Source organism: Triticum aestivum, chromosome 6D (assembly GCF_018294505.1).
Source record: "Triticum aestivum cultivar Chinese Spring chromosome 6D, IWGSC CS RefSeq v2.1, whole genome shotgun sequence".
Lineage (NCBI taxonomy): Eukaryota > Viridiplantae > Streptophyta > Magnoliopsida > Poales > Poaceae > Triticum > Triticum aestivum.
In genome coordinates this window covers 261090788-261113570 of record NC_057811.1, presented here as the reverse complement: position 1 = coordinate 261113570, position 22783 = coordinate 261090788, and the positions used below count along the sequence as shown (strand labels likewise).

The 22783-nt window shown below is 44.6% G+C and overlaps 1 protein-coding gene across 1 annotated transcript; it reads right to left on the bottom strand.

The window, feature by feature from the left end:
- Nucleotides 1–17810: 17810 nt before the first annotated feature.
- On the bottom strand, nucleotides 17811–22543 carry LOC123144596 (uncharacterized). Its single transcript, XM_044563802.1, has 5 exons — nucleotides 22249–22543; nucleotides 21303–21620; nucleotides 19697–19898; nucleotides 18688–18916; nucleotides 17811–18246 (listed from the first exon to the last, which is right to left on the bottom strand). The coding sequence occupies exons 1-5, from the start codon at nucleotides 22345–22347 to the stop codon at nucleotides 18015–18017; spliced, it is 1080 nt and encodes a 359-aa protein (XP_044419737.1). The 5' UTR covers nucleotides 22348–22543; the 3' UTR covers nucleotides 17811–18014.
- Nucleotides 22544–22783: the final 240 nt, after the last annotated feature.

The window sequence follows — 22783 nt, the reverse complement described above, 5'->3', positions numbered from 1 at the left end:
GGAAGGGAGAGTTCTTCGCACGCACCCCAGAGCTCGAACCTCTCAAGAGTCTGTGGAACCCTGAATTTCACAGCCCTCCCCTTGATCATTCTGATATCACCCATTCCATTCTCCTTCATGCTTGCATTAGATTTTGCTACTATAATTGATTGCTTCTATTCTGATGCATAGTCTGCTTTTGTACCTGTTGTTGTACCTTACCTGCTTATCCTAAACTGCTTAGTATAGGTTGGTTGGTGTTTCACCAGTGACCCTTCCCCTGTCCTAGCTGCCCCAGCTTGTTGACCGATGACTTGATCAATGTCATCGATGACCAGAGACCGACACAGCACCTCATCCCCCTTTAGTTGTACGACTCTGCAGAGTTACTATCGAGTGCCAAGGGTGATACCGCGTACATCACTTCTGATGAGATCTCTGTAGTGTAGCTATTCGGTCGTGGTCATCGAGGGTGATTCCTCCTTCACCACTCCCGATGACAACTCTGTCGTGCAACCCCTCAAGTGTGAACATCGAGGGTGATTCCTCATATGTTCACCTTGATAATTACATCGAGTGGAATCCATTGAGGGTGATTCCTCGGGTTTTCCACCTTGATGTTTTGGACACATGGTTACCTTGACTTTACTTCAGACCTTTGTTAAAGTTGGGCGGGCCTAGTGAGCATCCGCGAGAGATACCTGTGAAAGTCGGGCGGGCCCAGTGAGCATCCACGAGATGTTACGGTGGCGGCTGACTGTTTAGCGGTATCACCCAGGAGGGGGTGGTAGCTCCGGACTTGTCTCGACAACCATCACTTCTTCTAATAATGCACTAACAGGTTTGGGTATTTGTTCTGAGTTGGCCACTGGCCTCTACGCACTAACCACCACACGAGAATAGTTATGGGCCTCGGCATCATAGTTGAAGGAAATATGCCCTAGAGGCAATAATAAAGTTGCTATTTATATTTCCTTATATCATGGTAAATGTTTATTATTCATGCTAGAATTGTATTAACCGAAAACTTAGTACATGTGTGAATACATAGACAAAATAGAGTGTCCCTAGTATGCCTCTACTTGACTAGCTCGTTAATCAAAGATGGTTAAGTTTCCTGACCATAAACATGTGTTGTCATTTGGTGAACGGGATCACATCATTAGAGACTGATGTGATGGACAAGACCCATCCGTTAGCTTAGCATAATAATCGTTAAGTTTGATTGCTATTGCTTTCTTCATGACTTATACATATTCCTCTGACTATGAGATTATGCAACTCCCGAATATCGGAGGAACACCTTGTGTGCTATCAAACGTCACAACGTAACTGGGTGATTATAAAGATGCTCTACAGGTGTCTCTGAAGGTGTTTGTTGGGTTGGCATAGATCGAGATTAGGATTCGTCGCTCCGAGTATCGGAGAGGTATCTCTGGGCCCTCTCGGTAATGCACATCACTATAAGCCTTGCAAGGAATGTGAATAATGATTTAGTTGCAGGATGATGCATTACAGAACGAGTAAAGAGAATTATCGGTAACGAGATTGAACTAGGTATGATGATACCGACGATCGAATCTCGGGCAAGTAACATACCGATGACAAAGGGGATAACGTATATTGTTATTACGGTTTGACCGATAAAGATCTTCGTAGAATATGTAGGAACCAATATGAGCATCCAGGTTCCGTTATTGGTTATTTGCGCGGAGATGTGTCTCGGTCATGTCTACATAGTTCTCGAACCCGTAGGGTCCGCACGCTTAACGTTCGATGACGATTTGTATTATCTGTTATGTGTTTTGGTGACTGAAGTTTAATCGGAGTCCCGGATGAGATCACGGACATAACGAGGAGTCTCGAAATGGTTGAGAGGTAAAGATTCATATATTGGAAGGTAGTATTCGGACATCGGAATGGTTTCGAATGGTTCAGGTATTTTACCAGAGTACCGAGGGGTTACCGGAACCCCCCAGGGGAATTAATGGGCCTACATGGGCCTTAGTGGAGAAAGAGGAGGGCCGCAAGGGGTGGCCGCGCGCCCCCTCCCCCCATGGCAGTCCGAATTGGACTAGGGAGGGGGCGGCGCCCCCCTTTCGCTCTCCCTCTCCTTCCTTTTCCCTCCGGTGAAGAAACGAAAAGAAGGGGGGCCGAATCCTACTAGGACTAGGAGTCCTAGTAGGACTCCCCCCTTGGCGCGCCCCCTCCTGGTCGGCCGCCTCCTCCTCCCCTCCTTTATATACGGGGGTGGGGGCACCCCAAAGGACATCAATTGTTCTCTTAGCCGTGTGAGGTGCCCCCCTCCAAAGTTTACTCCTCCGGTCATAGCATCGTAGTGCTTAGGCGAAGCCCTGCGCGGATCACATCACCATCACCACGCCGTCGTGCTGACGGAACTCTCCCTCGACCCTCTGCAGGATCAAGAGTTCAAGGGACGTCATCGAGCTGAACGTGTGCTGAACTCGGAGGTGTCATACGTTTGGTACTAAGATCGGTAGGATCGTGAAGATGTTCGACTACATCAACTGTGTTAAACTAACGCTTCCGCTTTCGGTCTATGAGGGTATGTGGACACACTCTCCCCCTCTCGTTGCTATACATCTCCTAGATAGATCTTGCGTGAGCGTAGGAATTTTTTGAAATTGCATGCTACGTTCCCCTTCAGTGGCATCCAAGCCAGGTCTATGCGTAGATGATATGCACAAGTAGAACACAAAGAGTTGTGGGCGATAATAGCCATACTGCTTACCACCAACGTCTTATTTTGATTCGGCGGTATTGTTGGATGAAGCAGCCCGGACCAACATTACATGACCACATTCATGAGACCGTTTCTACTGACGTACTCATGCACACAGGTGGCCGGCGGGTGTCTGTTTCTCCAACTTTAGTTGAATCGAATTTGACTACGGCCGGTCCTTGTTGAAGGTTAAAACAACACACTTCACAAAAAATCGTTGTGATTTTGATGCGTAGGTAAGAACGGTTCTTGCTAGAAGCCCGTAGCAGCCACGTAAAACTTGCAACAAAAAAGTAGAGGACGCCTAACTTGTTTTTGCAGGGCATGTTGTGATGTGACATGGTCAAGACGTGATGAGATATAAATTCGTGTATGAGATGATCATGTTTTGTAAAAGTTATCGGCAACTGGCAGGAGCCTTTATGGTTGTCGCTTTATTGTATGAAATGCAATCGCCATGTAATTGCTTTACTTTATCACTAAGCGGTAGCGATAGTCGTGGAAGCAATAGTTGGCGAGACGACAACGACGCTACGATGGAGATCAAGGTTTCAAGCTGGTGATGATGGAGATCATGACGGTGCTTTGGAGATGGAGATCAAACGCACAAGATGATGATGGGCATATCATGTCACATATTTTGATTGCATGTGATGTTTATCCTTTATGCATCTTATTTTGCTTAGTACGGCTGTAGCATTATAAGATGATCCCTCACTAAATTTCATGGTACAAGTGTTCTCCCTGAGTTTGCACCGTTGCTACAGTTCGTCGTGCCGAGACACCGCGTGATGATCAGGTGTGATAAGTGAAGGAAATATGCCCTAGAGGCAATAATAAAGTTGTTATTTATATTTCCTTATATCATGATAAATGTTTATTATTCATGCTAGAATTGCATTAACTGGAAACTTAGTACATGTGTGAATATATAGACAAACTAAGTGTCACTAGTATGCCTCTACTTGACTAGCTCGTTGAATCAAAGATGGTTAAGTTTCCTAGCCATAGACATGAGTTGTCATTTGATTAACAGGATCACATCATTAGAGAATGATGTGATTGACTTGACCCATTCCGTTAGCTTAGCATTTGATCGTTTAGTATATTGCTATTGCTTTCTTCATGACTTATACATGTTCCTATGACTATGAGATTATGCAACTCCCGAATACCGGAGGAACACTTTGTGTGCTACCAAATGTCACAACATAACTGGGTGATTAGAAAGGTGCTCTACAGGTGTCTCTGAAGGTACTTCTTGGGTTGGCATAGATCGAGATTAGGATTTGTCACTCCGATTGTCGGAGAGGTATCTCTGGGCCCTCTCAGTAATACACATCACTATAAGCCTTGTAAGCAATGCAACTAATGAGTTAGTTGCGGGATGATGTATTACGGAACGAGTAAAGAAACTTGCCGGTAACGAGATTGAACTAGGTATTGAGATACCGACGATCGAATCTCGGGCAAGTAACATACCGATGACAAAGGGAACAACGTATGTTGTTATGCGGTTTGACCGATAAAGATCTTCGTAGAATATGTAGGAGCCAATATGAACAACAAAGTTCTGCTATTGGTTATTGACCGGAGACGTGTCTCGGTCATGTCTACATAGTTCTCGAACCCGTAGGGTCCGCACGCTTAACGTTCGGTGACGATCGATATTATGAGATTTTGTGTTTTGATGTACCGAAGGTAGTTCGGAGTCCCAGATACGATCACGGACATGACGAGGAGTCTCGAAATGGTCGACATGTAAAGATCGATATATTGGACGACTATGTTCAGACACCGAAAGTGTTTCGGGAGGTTTGGGACATATACCGGAGTACCGGGGGGTTACCGGAACCCCCCGGGGAGTATATTGGGCCTAATGGGCCTTAGTGGGAGAAGAGGAGGGGCGGCCAGGGTGTAGCGACCAGACCTCAAACAGTCTAGTTTCTGTGCATCAGTGTCATCCCTGGATCGGTAATGCTGACACGCACAGTACTTGAAGGATTTATAACAGAGTAGCAATCACACACTTATTACATCGAATAGTCTCAAGAGAGAACTTATTACAATAAATAGGGCTTAAGGCCATCTAAATACGATAACAGCGGAAGGCTTGGAAGATAAGGTGAGTCCATCAACTCCAACGGCATCACTGAGTATAAGACCACGACCTAAGGCTCCTTACTCGTCGTCTGAAAAGTCTGCAACATGATACGTTGCAGCCCGAAAACGGGTCAGCACATGGAATATGCTGGCAATGTAACACATAGAGAGTAATGAACAGAATAATGCTATCACTACATGCATATTTGGCTGGTGGAAAGCTCTATGGTTACAGTTTTGCGAAAAGCCAATTTTTTCCTACTGCAAAGGAATATGTTTTTATTTAACTACAAAGTTGGTTGAAAAATATTGAGAAGGTAAACCCCCTCTCAATCCCAATTAAAATTAATCATTAACAACCCAACAAAATTAGTTAAGTATAAGATGATGAGATTCACATGATAATCCAAGAACTAGATACTCAAGATGTCCATAACTGGGGACACGGCTAACCATGATTAGATTGTACACTCTGCAGAGGTTTGTGCACTTTTCCCCACAAGACTCGATCTCCTCCATTGGATTTCTCGCACTACATGGTGTTTGAGAAACGGATGACCGAGACACAGTCTTTCAGAAGCGTTAGCACCTTACGATGGGTAGACAGTTACACCTACTTTCCCCTACATCTGCTAGTCTACCACTGTAAGAGTTCACACGACTTAATCAACTATGCTAGAGCCCATAATAGCATGTGGCTGCACACGGAAGTTTCTAGCATGAATAATCTCATGATCCCTTTGAGCCTAGGTGGCGGTCCATAAAAAAACAGGCAATCACTGGAATACCCAGGTGCCTCAATCCACCCAGATGTGTGTTTAAGTTGTCACCTTAAGTAAACCATTAATTAACAATCTCACATCTGTCATGGATACACTCACCCAATCCACGTTTACTAGCATAGCATAGCAATAAGCAAACGTAGAAGTAACTCCCAAAGGTTGATAATAAAACAGGTAATAGGTACTACCTCATCTACTTCCCGATACCCATAATTTAATTAGGTCCTAATCATGCAATTGTTTGAGGATTGATCTAATGCAATAAAACTAGGTATGAAAAGAGGTGTGATCAAAGTGTTACTTGCCTTGCTGATGATCCGTGAAACCTAGAGATTCGAAGTAGCACGCTGCGCACTCCGGGTACTCTATCGCAAACAAACAAGCATACAATAAGCACTCATCTAATGCATAGGTAAAACTCAAATAAAAGATCTAACCAAAAAGTTCAACTTAAGAACTCCGGTTTGCAAAAAGAATCAAATCAAACGAAGCAACGAAAGTCAAACGGCGAAAGAAACAATCTTCGTTTACTAATCTGGACCTAAGTCAAATTTTACAGTAGCAAAAACTTGTTTGAGTTGGTTAAACGGAAAGAGGATTTCAAGACGAAACTCTAGGCGCTTGAATCGCCTGATTCCGATAAACGAGCGAAAAGTTATACTAGAACGAAAAACAGATCGGAAATCGCGATCAGAAATAATCGCGGAAAATCCGAGAAAAAGAAAACGGACGAACAGGCTAACAAACGAACGTTCGCTGTCTGCGAAAAAAAACGAAAACCGTTCGCTAAAACGAACGAACGAACGAACGAGTGTTCGCTAAATAAACTAAACCGGAAAAAAAACAGAGCTAGGTTTTTTTTTAAACGAACGAAAAACCGGACGGAAAACCGAACGGTTTTCTCGAGGAAAACCGCCGGCGGCGGGGCGGTGGTCAACCTCGGCGGGGCGACGGGCGGCTCCGGCGGGGCGGCGGCGGCGGGGCGGCGGCGTCGGCGGCGGGACGGCGGCGGGGCTCCGGCGTCGGGCGGTGGGACGGCGGGCGGCGGCGGCTCGGGCGACGGCGTCTGGCGGCGGTGGCGGCACGCGGCGGCGGCGGCGGATCGGGCTAGGGTTAGGGTTTTCGGTGGCGGGGGCGACTTGGGCTGACGGGGCCTCTGGGGCGCGTCTTATAAAGGCCTGGCCGGGCGGAGTCCTGGCCGAATACGGCCCAAGGTCGGTTCGCGTTTTTATTAAATAATTTTGCACAAAAAACAAATAAAAGAAATACTAAACGGACTCCATAAATCCCGAAATAAAATTTCCCCGACTTCTAAAATCAAGCCGGACAAGATGAACATTTATTTGGGGCCTAAATGCAATTCTGAAAAATGCGTATTTTTCCTAATTCAAATAATAATCAAATAAAATCCAAATAAAATCAAATATTTGTTTTTAATATTTTTCCTCTAATATTTCATTATTTGTGGAGAAGTCATTTTATCCCCTCTCATATATTTTGATATGAAATATTTTCGGAGAGAAAAATAATTAAAACAAATGATCCTATTTTCAAAATTTGAGAAAACCCATAATATGAAAATAACGAAATCCCCAACTCTCTCCGTGGGTCCTCGAGTTGCGTAGAATTTCTAGGATCGCAAAAAAAATGCAATAAAATATGTTATGCATGATGATCTAATGTATAACATTCCAAATTGAAAATTTGGGATGTTACACAGGGCAGCCGCGCGCCCCCTGCCCCTCTAGTCCGAATTGGACAAGGAGGGGGCGGCACCCCCCTTTCCTTCTCTCCCTCTCTCCCATCCTTCCCCTCTCCTACTCCTACTTGGAAGGGGGAGTCCTACTCCCGGTGGGAGTAGGACTCCTCATGGGGCGCGCCATAGGAGGCCGGCCCCCTCCCCCTCCTCTCCTCCTTTATATACGGGGAGGGGGGCACCCCTTGGATATACAACAATTGATCATTGATCTTTTAGCCGTGTGCGGTGCCCCCCTCCACCATAATCCACCTCGGTCATATCATAGCGGTGCTTAGGCGAAGCCCTCGTCGGTAGCATCATCATCACCGTCATCACGCCGTCGTGCTGACGGAACTCTCCCTCGAAGCTCTACTGGATCGGAATTCGTGGGACGTCACCGAGCTGAACGTGTGCTGAACTCTGAGGTGCCGTGCGTTCGGTACTTGGATCGGTCGGACCGTGAAGACGTATGACTACATCAACCGCGTTGTGCTAACGCTTCCGCTTTCGGTCTACGAGGGTACGTGGACACACTCTCCCCTCTCGTTGCTATGCATCACCATGATCTTACGTGTGCGTAGGAAATTTTTTGAAATTACTACGTTCCCCAACAGTGGCATCCGAGCCAGGTTTATGCGTAGATGTTATATGCACGAGTAGAACACAAGTGAGTTGTGGGCAATACAAGTCATACTGCTTACCAGCATGTCATACTTTGATTCGGCGGTATTGTTGGATGAAGCAGCCCGGACCGACATTACGCGTACGCTTATGCGAGACTGGTTCTACCGACGTGCTTTGCACACAGGTGGCTAGCGGGTGTCAGTTTCTCCAACTTTAGTTGAATCGAGTGTGGCTACGCCCGGTCCTTGTGAAGGTTAAAATATCACATACTGGACGAAATATCGTTGTGGTTTTGATGCGTAGGTAAGAACGGTTCTTGCTCAGCCCGTAGCAGCCACGTAAAACTTGCAACAACAAAGTAGAGGACGTCTAACTTGTTTTGCAGGGCATGCTGTGATGTGATATGGTCAAGACCTGATGCTAAATTTTATTGTATGGTAAGATCATGTTTTGTAACCAAGTTATCGGCAACTGGCAGGAGCCATATGGTTGTCGCTTTATTGTATGAAATGCAATCGCCATGTAATTGCTTTACTTTATCACTAAGCGGTAGCGATAGTCGTAGAAGCAATAGTTGGCGAGACGACAACGATGCTATGATGGAGATCAAGGTGTCGCTCCGGTGACGATGGTGATCATGACGGTGCTTTGGAGATGGAGATCAAAGGCACAAGATGATGATGGCCATATCATATCACTTAAATTGATTGCATGTGATGTTTATCTTTTATGCATCTTATTTTGCTTAGATCAACGGTAGCATTATAAGAAGATCTCTCACTAAATTTCAAGGTATAAGTGTTCTCCCTGAGTATGCACCGTTGCGAAAGTTCATTGTGTCGAGACACCACGTCATGATCGGGTGTGATAAGCTCTACGTTCACATACAACGGGTGCAAGCCAGTTTTGCACACGCAGAATACTCGGGTTAAACTTGACAAGCCTAGCATATGCAGATATGGCCTCGGAACACTGAGACCGAAAGGTCGAGCGTGAATCATATAGTAGATATGATCAACATAGTGATGTTCACCATTGAAAACTACTCCATCTCACGTGATGATCAGACATGGTTTAGTTGATTTGGACCACATGATCACTTAGATGATTAGAGGGATATCTATCTAAGTGGGAGTTCTTAAGTAATATGATTAAATTGAACTTTAATTTATCATGAACTTAGTACCTGATAGTATTTTGCATGTCTATGTTGTTTGTAGATAGATGGCCCGTGCTGTTGTTCCGTTGATTAATGCGTTCCTTGAGAAAGCAAAGTTGAAAGATGATGGTAGCAATTACACGAACTGGGTCCGTAACTTGAGGATTATCCTCATTGCTGCACAAAAGAATTACGTCCTGGAAGCACCGCTAGGTGCCAAACCCGCTGCAGGAGCAACGCCAGATGTTATGAACATGTGGCAGATCAAAGCTGATGACTACTCGATAGTTCAGTGTGCCATGCTTTACGGCTTAGAACCGGGACTTCAACGACGTTTTGAACGTCATGGAGCATATGAGATGTTCCAGGAGTTGAAGTTAATATTTCAAGCAAATGCCTGGATTGAGAGATATGAAGTCTCCAATAAGTTCTATAGCTGCAAGATGGAGGAGAATAGTTATGTCAGTGAACATATACTCAAATGTCTGGGTATAACAATCACTTGATTCAACTGGGAGTTAATCTTCCGGATGATAGTGTCATTGACAGAATTCTTCAATCACTACCACCAAGCTACAAGAGCTTCGTGATGAACTATAATATGCAAGGGATGGATAAGACAATTCCCGAGCTCTTCGCGATGCTAAAGGCTGCGGAGGTAGAAATCAAGAAGGAGCATCAAGTGTTGATGGTCAACAAGACCACCAGTTTCAAGAAAAAGGGTAAAGGGAAGAAGGGGAACTTCAAGAAGAATGGCAAGCAAGTTGCTGCTCAAGTGAAGAAGCCCAAGTCTGGACCTAAGCCAGAGACTGAGTGCTTCTACTGCAAAGGGACTGGTCACTAGAAGCGGAACCGCCCCAAGTATTTGGCGGATAAGAAGGATGGCAAGGTGAACAAAGGTATATGTGATATACATGTTATTGATGTGTACCTTACTAATGCTCGCAGTAGCACCTGGGTATTTGATACTGGTTATGTTGCTAATATTTGCAACTCGAAAAAGGGACTACGGATTAAGCGAAGATTGGCTAAGGACGAGGTGACGATGCGCGTGGGAAATGGTTCCAAAGTCGATGTGATCGCGGTCGGCACGCTACCTCTACATCTACCTTCGGGATTAGTATTAGACCTGAATAATTGTTATTTGGTGCCAGCGTTGAGCATGAACATTATATCTGGATCTTGTTTGATGCGAGACGGTTATTCATTTAAATCTGAGAATAATGGTTGTTCTATTTATATGGTAATATCTTTTATGGTCATGCACCCTTGAAGAGTGGTCTATTTTTGATGAATCTCAATAGTAGTGATACACATGTTCATAATATTGAAGCTAAAAGATGTAGAGTTGATAATGATAATGCAACTTATTTGTGGCACTGCCGTTTAGGTCATATTGGTGTAAAGCGCATGAAGAAACTCCATTCTGATGGACTTTTGGAATCACTTGATTATGAATCACTTGGTACTTGCGAACCATGCCTCATGGGCAAGATGACTAAAACGCTGTTCTTCGGAACTATGGAGCGAGCAACAGATTTGTTGGAAATCATACATACTGATGTATGTGGTCCGATGAATGTTGAGGCTCGCGGCGGGTTCGTTATTTTCTGACCTTCACAGATGATTTGAGGAGATACGGGTATATCTACTTAATGAAACATAAGTCTGAAACATTTGAAAAGTTCAAAGAATTTCAGAGTGAAGTGGAAAATCATCGTAACAAGAAAATAAAGTTTCTGTGATCTGATCGTGGAGGAGAATATTTGAGTTATGAGTTTGGTCTTCATTTGAAACAATGCGGAATAGTTTCGCAACTCACGCCACCCGGAACACCACAACGTAATGGTGTGTCCGAACGTCGTAACCGTACTTTACTAGATATGGTGCGATCTATGATGTCTCTTACTGATTTACCGCTATCATTTTAGGGTTATGCTTTAGAGACGGTTGCATTCACGTTAGATAGGGCACCATCTAAATCCGTTGAGATGACGCCTTATGAACTATGGTTTGGCAAGAAACCAAAGCTGTCGTTCCTTAAAGTTTGGGGCTGCGATGCTTATGTAAAAAAATCTTCAACCTGATAAGCTCGAACCGAAATCGGAGAAATGTGTCTTCATAGGATACCCAAAGGAAACCATTGGGTACACCTTCTATCACAGATCCGAAGGCAAGATATTCGTTGCTAAGAATGGATCCTTTCTAGAGAAGGAGTTACTCTCGAAAGAAGTGAGTGAGAGGAAAGTAGAACTTGATGAGGTAATTGTACCTTCTCCCGAATTGGAAAGTAGTTCATCACAGAAATCAGTTTCAGTGATTCCTACACCAATTAGTGAGGAAGCTAATGATGATGATCATGTAACTTCAGATCAAGTTACTACCAAACCTCGTAGGTCAACCGGAGTACGTTCCGCACCAGAGTGGTACGGTAACCCTGTTCTGGAAGTCATGTTACTAGACCATGACGAACCTACGAACTGTGAGGAAGCGATGATGAGCCCAGATTTCGCGAAATGGCTTGAGGCCATGAAATCTGAGATGGAATCCATGTATGAGAACAAAGTGTGGACTTTGGTTGACTTGCCCGATGATCGGCAAGCCATAGAGAATAAATGCATCTTCAAGAAGAAGACTGACGCTGACGGTAATGTACTGTCTACAAAGCTCGACTTGTTGCGAAAGGTTTTCGACAAGTTCAAGGAGTTGACTATGATGAGACCTTCTCACCCGTAGCGATGCTTAAGTCTGTCTGAATCATGTTAGCAATTGCCGCATTTTATGATTATGAAATTTGGCAAATGGATGTCAAAACTGCATTCCTTAATGGATTTCTTAGACAAGAGTTGTATATGATTCAACCAGAAGGTTTTGTCGATCCTAAAGGTGCTAACAAAGTGTGCAAGCTCCAGCGATCCATTTATGGACTGGTGCAAGCATCTCGGAGTTGGAATATACGCTTTGATAGTGTGATCCAAGTAGATCGTTTTATACAGACTTTTAGAGAAGCCTGTATTTACAAGAAAGTGAGTGGGAGCTCTGTAGCATTTCTAATATTATATGTGGATGACATATTGTTGACTGGAAATAATACAGAATTTCTGGATAGCTTTAAAGGATACTTGAATAAGAATTTTTCAATGAAAGACCTCGGTGAAGCTGCTTATATATTGGGCATCAATATCTATAGAGATAGATCAAGACGCTTAATTGGACTTTCACAAAGCACATACCTTGATAAAGTTTTGAAGAAGTTCAAAATGGATTAGTCAAAGAAAGGGTTCTTGCCTGTGTTACAAGGTGTGAAGTTGAGTCAGACTCAATGCCCGACCACTACAGAAGATAGGGAGAAAATGAAAGTCATTCCCTATGCCTCAGCCATAGGTTCTATCATGTATGCAATGTTGTGTACCAGACCTGATGTGTGCCTTGCTATTAGTTTAGCAGGGAGGTACCAAAGTAATCCAGGAGTGGATCACTTGACAGCGGTCAAGAACACCCTGAAATACCTGAAAAGGACTAAGGATATGTTTCTCGTTTATGGAGGTGACAAAGAGCTAGTCGTAAATTGTTACGTCGATGCAAGCTTTGGCACTGATCCGGATGACTCAAAGTCGCAAACCGGTTACGTATTTATATTGAATGGTGGAGCTGTAAGTTGGTGCAGTTCCAAGCAGAGCGTCGTGGTGGGATCTACGTGTGAAGCGGAGTACATAGCTGCTTCGGAAGCAGTAAATGAAGGAGTCTGGATGAAGGAGTTCATATCCGATCTAGGTGTAATACCTAGTGCATCGGGTCCAATGAAAATATTTTGTGACAATACTGGAGCAATTGCCTTGGCGAAGGAATTCAGATTTCACAAGAGAACCAAACACATCAAGAGACGCTTCAACTCCATCCGCGATCAAGTCAAGGAGGGAGACATAGAGATTTGCAAGATACATACGGATCTGAATGATGCAGACCCATTGACTAAGCCTCTTCCACGAGCAAAACATGATCAGCACCAAGACTCCATGGGTGTTAGAATCATTACTATGTAATCTAGATTATTGACTCTAGTGCAAGTGGGAGACAGAAGGAAATATGCCCTAGAGGCAATAATAAAGTTGTTATTTATATTTCCTTATATCATGATAAATGTTTAGTATTCATGCTAGAATTGTATTAACCGGAAACTTAGTACATGTGTGAATACATAGACAAAACAGAGTGTCCCTCATATGCCTCTACTTGACTAGCTCGTTAATCAAAGATGGTTAAGTTTCCTGACCATAGACATGTGCTGTCATTTGATGAACGGGATCACATCATTAGAGAATGATGTGATGGACAAGACCCATCCGTTAGCTTAGCATAATGATCGTTAAGTTTTATTGCTATTGCTTTCTTCATGACTTATACATATTCCTCTGACTATGAGATTATGCAACTCCCGAATACCGGAGGAACACCTTGTGTGCTATGAAATGTCACAATGTAACTAGGTGATTATAAATATGCTCTACAGGTGTATCCGAAGGTGTTTGTTGGGTTGGCATAGATCGAGATTAGGATTTGCCACTCCGAGTATCGGAGAGGTATCTCTGGGCGCTCTCAGTAATGCACATCACTATAAGCCTTGCAAGCAATGTGACTAATGAGTTAGTAGTGGGATGACGCATTACGGAACGAGTAAAGAGACTTGCCGGTAACGAGATTGAACTAGGTATGATGATACCGACGATCGAATCTCAGGTAAGTAACATACCGATGACAAAGGGAATAACGTATATTGTTATTGCGGTTTGACCGATAAAGATATTCGTAGAATATGTAGGAACCAATATGAGCATCCAGGTTCCGCTATTGGTTATTGACCGGAGATGTGTCTCGGTCATGTCTACATAGTTCTTGAACCCGTAGGGTCCGCACGCTTAACGTTCGATGACGATTTGTATTATGAGTTATGTGTTTTGGTGACCAAAGTTTGTTCGGAGTCCCGGATGAGATCACGGACATGACGAGGAATCTCAAAATGGTCGTGAGGTAAATATTCATATATTGGAAGGTAGTATTCGGACATCGGAATGGTTTCGAGTGGTTCGGGTATTTTACCGGAGTACCGAGGGGTTACCGGAACCCCCCGGGGGAATTGATGGGCCTACATGGGCCTTAGTGGAGATAGAGGAGAGCCGCAAGGGGTGGCCGCCCCCTCCCCCATGGCAGTCCGAATTGGACTAGGGGAGGGGGCGGCGCCCCCCTTTCCCTCTTCCTCTCCCTCTCCCTCTCCTTCCTTTTCCCTCGGGTGAAGAAAGGAAAAGAAGGGGGCCGAATCCTACTAGGACTAGGAGTCCTAGTAGGACTCCCCCCTTGGCGCGCCCCCTCCTGGACGACCGCCTCCTCCTCCTCTCCTTTATATACGGGGGCGGGGGGCACCCCAAAGGACATCAATTGTTCTCTTAGCCGTGTGTGGTGCCCCCCTCCACAGTTTACTCCTCCGGTCATAGCGTCGTAGTGCTTAGGCGAAGCCCTGCGTGGATCACATCACCGTCACCATGCCGTCGTGCTGACGGAACTCTCCCTCGACCCTCTGCTGGATCAAGATTTCGAGGGACGTCATCGAGCTGAACGTGTGCTGAACTCGGAGGTGTCGTACGTTCGGTACTAAGATCGGTTGGATCGTGAAGATGTTCGACTACATCAACCGCATTAAACTACCGCTTCCTCTTTCGGTCTATGATGGTATGTGGACACACTCTCCCCCTCTTTTTGCTATGCATCTCCTAGATAGATCTTGCGTGAGCGTAGGAATTTTTTTGAAATTGCATGCTACATTCCCCTTCAGTAGTATCAGCCGAAACTTTGTCAGACGTCCAGTTAAGCATCGTGGCACGTCGGATCAAGCCACCCTGCGCGCAACGACCCGGAGTGGAACGGGAGATGGGCCCAAGACCCCAGAGTGCTTAGGATGTAGACCGGCGGGGACCTCTCTGCTGAACCTATGTAGGGCTACGACGTGTTGATCTTCCGAGGCCGGGCATTGACCTAGGAAAGTGTCCCCGGCCAGAGTAATCAAGCGTGTTGGGTAATGTGGTGCACCCGTGCAGGGAAGATTATCTATTCGAATAGTCGTGTCCACGGTAACGGACGTTCAGACTTGTATCCTGATCTATTACAACTAGAAATGGATACTTGAGATATGTGATGGATATGTTGGCTTCGGGATTGCTTTCTCACAGGGAGTCGAGGAAGGATCTCTCGGCATTAATGCTACAACATGCTTGTTAATTATAAAATGTTATTTTGTACTCTTCTGAATGCTTGAAGATGCTAGTCTTCGATAGGCTAGGCCTTCCCTCCTGTTCTGGCATTCTGCAATATAGTCCACAGATACAACCCTTCCATTTGATACCAATGCATACTTAGTATAGACCTGATGCTTGCGAGTACTTTGGATGAGTACACATGGTTGCTTTGCTACCCCCTTTCCCCCTTCTTTCTTCTTTCCGGTTGTTGCAACCAGTTGGTGGATCCCAGGGGCTAGATGCCACCCCGTCGACTGCTACTACTACCCCGACGGAGCCTACTACTACGTGGAGACCGCCGACAATCAGGAGTAGTTAGGAGGTCCCAGGAAGGAGGCCTTGCCTCTTCGATCGTTGATGTTTCTGCTAGCCTTCTTAAGTCAAAACTTGTTTAACTTATGTCTGTATTCAGATATTGTTGCTTCCGCTGACTCTTGTGTATCGAGCTTTTGTATTCGAGCCCTTGAGGCCCCTGCCTTGTAATATAAAGCTTGTATTATTTTTAATTTGTGTCTAGAGTCGTGTTGTGATATCTTCCCATGAGCCCCCGGTCTTGATCGTACACATTTGCGTGTATGATTAGTGTACGGCCTAATCGGGGGCGTCACAAACACCGTCGTCGTTGCCTGCGTCGAGCGCGCCGCTGCCAACCGCAACACAGCAGTAGCACCACTGCCCCTACTATTGCAGAAGCACGCCGCTATGGGGGAGAGCGTCAACGCGACGGGGCACCACCACCGCCGCCCACCACCGCATCCCTCCCTTAATTTCGTCCCTGCGGGAATGGGGAAAAATCTGTGGATCTAGCGGGGAAAGGATGCACACCTGCTGCTTGTGCAGCCGTCAGCGACTTCACATCGCGTCTTCGTCGTCCAGCACGGCTGGTCTGCCGCGGTCACCTAGCCGCCATCGACCACCCAGCCGCTGCCTCTGTCCCAGCCGCACGGTGCTCTGCCTCTCCGTTGCTGGATCTAACCACCACAAAGCTTTGAAACATGCTCTTAGTTGTAGAAAGCTTTTCTGAAACAGCACCTGAGCTGCAGACCCGTGCGCGTGGGTGCGGGGTGCTATCGGTCGTTGGATCAAGAGACGATCCGACAGACACAGAGCCGGCGGACGTGGGTGCGAGATCGGCCGGTAGAAGGTAAGTTTTTTCCTAAAATAATTGGGTGTTTTCAATCAAACAGTGCCAACTTTTCAAACTTATTGTATAGCAAACTTGTTGTATTGCAAGTTTATGATTTTTCCCACAAACTAGTGCGCATAAGATGGCTCCATGCAAAGGCATTTCAATTTTGAGGTTTTTTTCATTTTCTTTGTTTTTTTAAATGGGGTCAAACTTGCAATGTTGACCATTCATACAAAATGGTTTGGAATTTCAACTTTGTTTGTAAAAAGTTTATGCCCCACCAACATTAGAGCATAAAATGATTTTTGGCAATTTTCAAAACCAAACTACATCACTCTTGTAGTTCAAATTTGGGCAAGTTCTGATAATTCACTAAAACTCAACTAAGTGTATGGAACAAGGCAATATTACTCTGAAATGACTGGAACTTGGTTAGTGGCCATCCAATGTGGCCTACTCTTGATGAAAAATGAAATGGCACAAATTTCAAAATTATTTGAGGCACTTCCTTCTAATAAAAGGTCATTTATGGGAATTTCAAATACTAGGCAAGAAAACATTCAGACCCCCACTGGTGTACTCCACTACATATACGAAATCGATGGTTATAAAACACATTTACACATTGGGTCAGTTGGCGCTTGCGCTGCTCTATAAGCGGGTGGTCTCAAGTTCAAGTCCCCTTCCAATAGCATAATAATAAGCCATCTTTTTATCACGCGTTATATGCTCTGGGGTGGTCTCAAGTTCAAGTCCTCTTTCAATAGCATAATAATAAGCCACCTTTTTATCACGCGTTATATGCTCTGGGCCTACCCACGAGTGCACCAAAAAAAGGACCAACCCAAGGACTAACCTTTGTTACCAAAAAAAGGACCAACCCAAGGACTAACCTTTGTTGGTATTTTTTTATAGAAAAAACTCTGCAAGCACCGCACGCCCGAACCAGGACTTGAACTCGGCACCGCACATCTGAACCAAGACTTGAACTCGGGTGGGCTGGCAACAACATCAGCTGCCCAGCCAACGGGTCCACGCCGCGTCCTCTACCTACGAGTGCGCCAAGTAACGGTCAAAGACTTTGACCAGACGATAAACCCCCCATTCAGGCTTTTGTAAGGATGGACCACGCGATAGAAGGGAAAAGTGAGGACTGCAAACAAGCATGGGCAAAACTGAGGACTAAACAATGACAGCCATCAAAATAAAAATCCCATGAAGGTGCCCCCGCTACAAATCTACTCCTACTATCCTGTGAAACACGCATTTAAAAAACGAGCCACATGCAAGCAAAAAAGGTAATATGCTTTAGGTTTTGACAACACTTCCTTTACGAGTATAGCTGATCGGTGGCAATATACGAACAAAACATGGTCAGATTGAACACCACGAATTTTCTATATCCGTATAATTAGAACCCACGAGAGTACTTATGAAATTTCCATCAAATTTAGAAGTTTGATTTCCGTTTTAAACTTCACTAGATCTTGTTCTCGTATCATCAGCAGCACCTTGGGTTTCATCTGCATCCTCATCCTCGGCTGCATCTGTAGATTCTTCAGTACTCGTTGTGGCATGGCTGGTGTAATTGCTAGTTTCTGTCGCATTATCCTCAGTATGTTTATCCATCATCCCAGACAGAGCCAACTTCGGAGACCACTCAAGGACATCATCAATTATATTAGAAACCTTCTTTTGGTACCTGAAGACAGAAAAATAGAAGGTTATGCAACTAGATTTCAAGCCCTCCGTTACCAGGGTCCGGTGCCTCCCTGGCAACACACGACTAGTTATAATTCACGGCAAGAACCACATCTATACTGATAGTATTCTCTTTGACAGGAAAATATACACTTTTGCTAGTATATAAATTCTAGTTAAACACAGTGACCCAATACAGGTGCAAACCAAACATGTGATTTCTCTATTCTGGGAACAAACTGTGGACTGTCGAAATAACAATTGCATAGGAGCTATCTTGAAAGTTTAACTGCATATGTGCCAAAAAATGGAAGGCAGGTGCCTGGAATATATTGCTGAATGCAGAGGAGGCGTGCTTGATAGAACACTTCATTGACCGAGTTCATCGCTCAGGTGACACTAAGGCATGTGATAGGAAAATGCATTATAGAAAAGAAATTACCTCGCTCTAGCTGCTTCATCTGGAGCGTGATGTCTAAGCAGCAATATCACCAATAAGGCAACAGTAGCATAGATAAGTCTTGACGTCCACTTTGGTCGCTCTCCCTCATCCTTCACAGGCCAAAACCGAACGAGTTCTCTAAATGTGGTCTCCTCTGCATTTATATTGGGGAAGAACCACACCCGTTTTCCAAGAAGAACCCATAGTACGCCAAAGATGGCAGCTCTTACTGCAATTCCATCGAACATGTAAACAAATATCATCATTCCCAAATTAGAGCGTCTAACAAAGGAATGCAAGTGGGTATGTGGGATAATCCCACCACATAAAATAGTATGGCAATAGAAGCAACATAAGCATGCACCAACAGCACTAGTAACAGCCGGCTGGTAAATGTTTGCCTGAAACCGCGTCACTTAACAATTCCTAGTGCCGAATTTCTTATGTTCTCTCACTAAGGAATATATGAAATGAAGATATTGTACATGAAGAAACAAAAATATGTTCAAACTTTATCATGTACAACACAAAAGAAGAAACCCAATCCAAAGGAGAAATGGAACCTAGGCTAGGCAGCCCATAGGGCAGGCTAGGTAGAAGCCCTTTATAACAGTGCCTGGAGTTATGGCGACCTGCCTACTGTTATTTTGAATAAATTTGCAGCTCTATGTCAATCATGCAAATAGATGTGCAGCAGTGCCAGCTGAGACATTTAGTTCTACTCCGGACGGTGCCACCAACAGGCATACTTAAAGTTTTGCAAGCAGCATGCAAAATCAAATGTTAGATACTCCCATAGCAACTTAACTATGCATCTGTGAAACTGATATACAAGACTTTGCCTTTACAAAAATACTAAATAATGGCATATTATTCATGAATGCAACACGGAGAATGTGCATTTTTAACGCATAACAAGCAATACACGCAACTCAGACTGCTAGGGCTAACTGCCACTACAAAACCAGAAGATGGCAAATATGAGAGAGATCCAGGAAGGGAATCTTACATAAAAGCAGGGATACAATGAACAGTAAAGCTCCAGCGCAAGAGTACAGTACCACAATCTTGCATTGGTATGGGTAAACTGGAAATAAGCAGACTGCCAACGCAAAGACAGGCCAGATAAATGAAAGAATCGTCTGCCACAAGGTCCGTCTTTTGAGAAACATCCAAGCGTAAAAACCATCATTTTCAGTGAATACTTGTTCCTGTAAGTACAAATGAAGCTTTAGTTCAATATAGGAACAAACCCACAAAAAGGATAATAACCTGAAAGCAACAATCTGTAGTAGCCCTTTATTACACCGCAACAAGAAGGTGAAATGCATTCGCTACACATAAATGATAAAAAGCCAGACAATGTAGGAAATCTGCTGGTTCAGACTTGTATTGTTTCACTTCATAGGCTGATAGTGTCATTATCTTACTTGCTACGTGCATCTGGAACAGACAAGGTAATGAACCTCCTACTCATACAAAAAAATCGCTTGACATCAACAAAAAAGTGAAATGCATTTGCTACACACAAATTGTTAAAAAGTAAGGTGCAAAAAAACATAGGTTCACACGGCGATACAGCCATACGGGGACACAGGATATAGCAATTTATAGAAACAGCTACAATGCAATATGGAGAGTACGTACATAAATAATAAAATAATGCTATGTGATGAAGACAATATAATAGTTTGAAGATGTGAGATACGGAGAAGAGATCAAAATACCATGACATATGGTGAGGCCACTAGCACAAGGATCAAAGGATGCAGCGCATATAACAGCCACAGGTGAACACATACATCAGAAGTTCAGAACAGAGGAGCGGAACGGAGAAACAGAACACATAGCTGCACTGAAGCTGGACGAAAACTCACAGTTCAGGAGGCAGAGGTGGCACTTAAGCTGGAGGGGAAGGCCATCTCCCTCCCCCCCCCCCCCCCTCCCTCGCCAGAGGTGGCACTGACGTATCAGCGGCGTACCGGAGCCCTCTCTCCCTACCTCCCTCCCTCTCTCTCTCTCTCTCTCTCCCTCTCCCTCCCTCCCTCCCTCTCTCTCTCTCTCTCGATAACTCACAGATCAGGAGCCGGAGGTCGCACTGAAGCTGCCCCGTTTATCCTCCCCAAGTGCCCCTGTTTATGGCTGCACCCTTGCTCACGACGTATCAGCGGCGTACCGGAGGCGTGTCCGGAATATTCTCTTCTCTTTTAATCAGAGAAGGTGGGATACTTGGGGGATTAGCTTATCCACGTATCGCCGGCGTTTTATACGCAGACACGGCAGACTTGGCCATATCAGTGCTTCGGTTTCACCTTTCATAGGCTGACACAATCGTTACCTCACATGAACACATGCATCAATTGGAAAGGACAAGGTAATGGTCCTCTAAATCATACAAATAAACTCACTTGATACCAGAAAAATGATGATAAGAATATGAATGGCATATAAACGATTGCTTTCTTTAATAACACTAAAAACAACTTTAGGAACAACCACACACTGGGAACATTAACTCTATAGGCTACATTATACAGGAGACAGTAGTAACCACTAATAAGAACAAGTAGATGTCATATGATGAAGCATTCTTCCTAAGCAGCACATAAAGTTACCTGATGTATCTCCAAATGAGCAGGCCAGGATGATAACTTTTTCTTTCCTGGTCTCACAGTTTTCCAAACTCGGTCACACCTTATTACGAGGTTCTTGGTAAGCAAAGTGTTGACAATATCTTCAGCTTCCATATCTTTATCCGGCCCTAAAATTTCCCCAACTTCTGGATGATTCTTGATGAAGGTAGTAAAATCTTTTCCACGAAAATACTCAACGCGAGTTTCTTGCATGACAGCCCATCTCGATTCCAGCTGCTTGTTATCCCGAACCTTCTCAGCAAACAATTGATACACATCTTTCTTTGGAACTGGCTCCTCCTATACAGCAAAATGTTATTTTATCACTATTAACCATTAGGGAAGAACATGTCTAAAATGTGTCAAAAATCTTGCAGTCTGATACAAAATAATATGGATGACCATAGTATCAAATCTAGGTGATCCAAAAAGTATCCTGTCTGCTCTCAGGTAATCAGGTGTAAGCAAATAATGGCAAACAAACGAGGTATCCTCTGTGAGGATCCACTCATGCGGAGGTCCATAGGTAGAATATATCACACACCGAAGTGAAGAAGTGAAGTGGAGGCTACAAGAGTGAACACACCCTAGCAGCTGGAACACGGTACTTCAAGGGCACGGCACAACAAAGTCCCCCCCAAATCCCAATTTGTGAAAGACGAATAGAAATCTTTTAGCCACCAGTGCATCCACGGAAGCAACTAGACAGACCGAGCACTTCGCCGGATCTACTATAAAATTCTGTGAGAACGCCCAAAGCTGTCCAATTTGTAAGAGGACGCCCTTATACCCTTCTTACAATTATTTCGTTAGACCACGCCGAGCATTCCAACCAACATTACAGAATGAATCTAAGGTGCCCCTCAAAACACAAAAAAGTGCACATCAGAACAGCATCTTAACTAAATGTACGATGCAAGGAACAGACCTGGGAACAGGCACGGGAGGAGCGGGAGCCGGGGGCCTTCTTCCCCTTTTCCTTCTCCGCCGCCTTTGCGGCCGTCGCCTTGGCGCCCTTGCCTGCCATCTTCGCCGCCCCGGCCCGCAACGCTGGAGAGACGGCGAAACCCTAGCCCGTGACGGAACCAGGCCAAGGGACTGGGTCGAAATCCGGATCTCACGTCCGATTCGAGAAATTTCGCCTTTCGCCGGTTTTTCTGCCCACCTCCCTTCTATTCCTGACGTGACGAGTTTTTTTCTTTTTGACAAACACCTAACGTCAACGAGTAGAAGCGAGAAACTCTCGTGTTTGCCATCTCCGAGGATTTTGCGGCCGAAAAAAAAGAGAGAAAGCCAAGAAAATTAATACTACTACTCCCTCCAATCCCATTTAATTGAGGCGACCACCATTTTGCAAAAAAAAAAAGAAAACAAAACTTCATTCCTCGGCATTGACATCGACACTAACCTCCATTCTCCTCGACATCGACACCCACTCCCTTCCATTTTCTCCTTCATTCCGC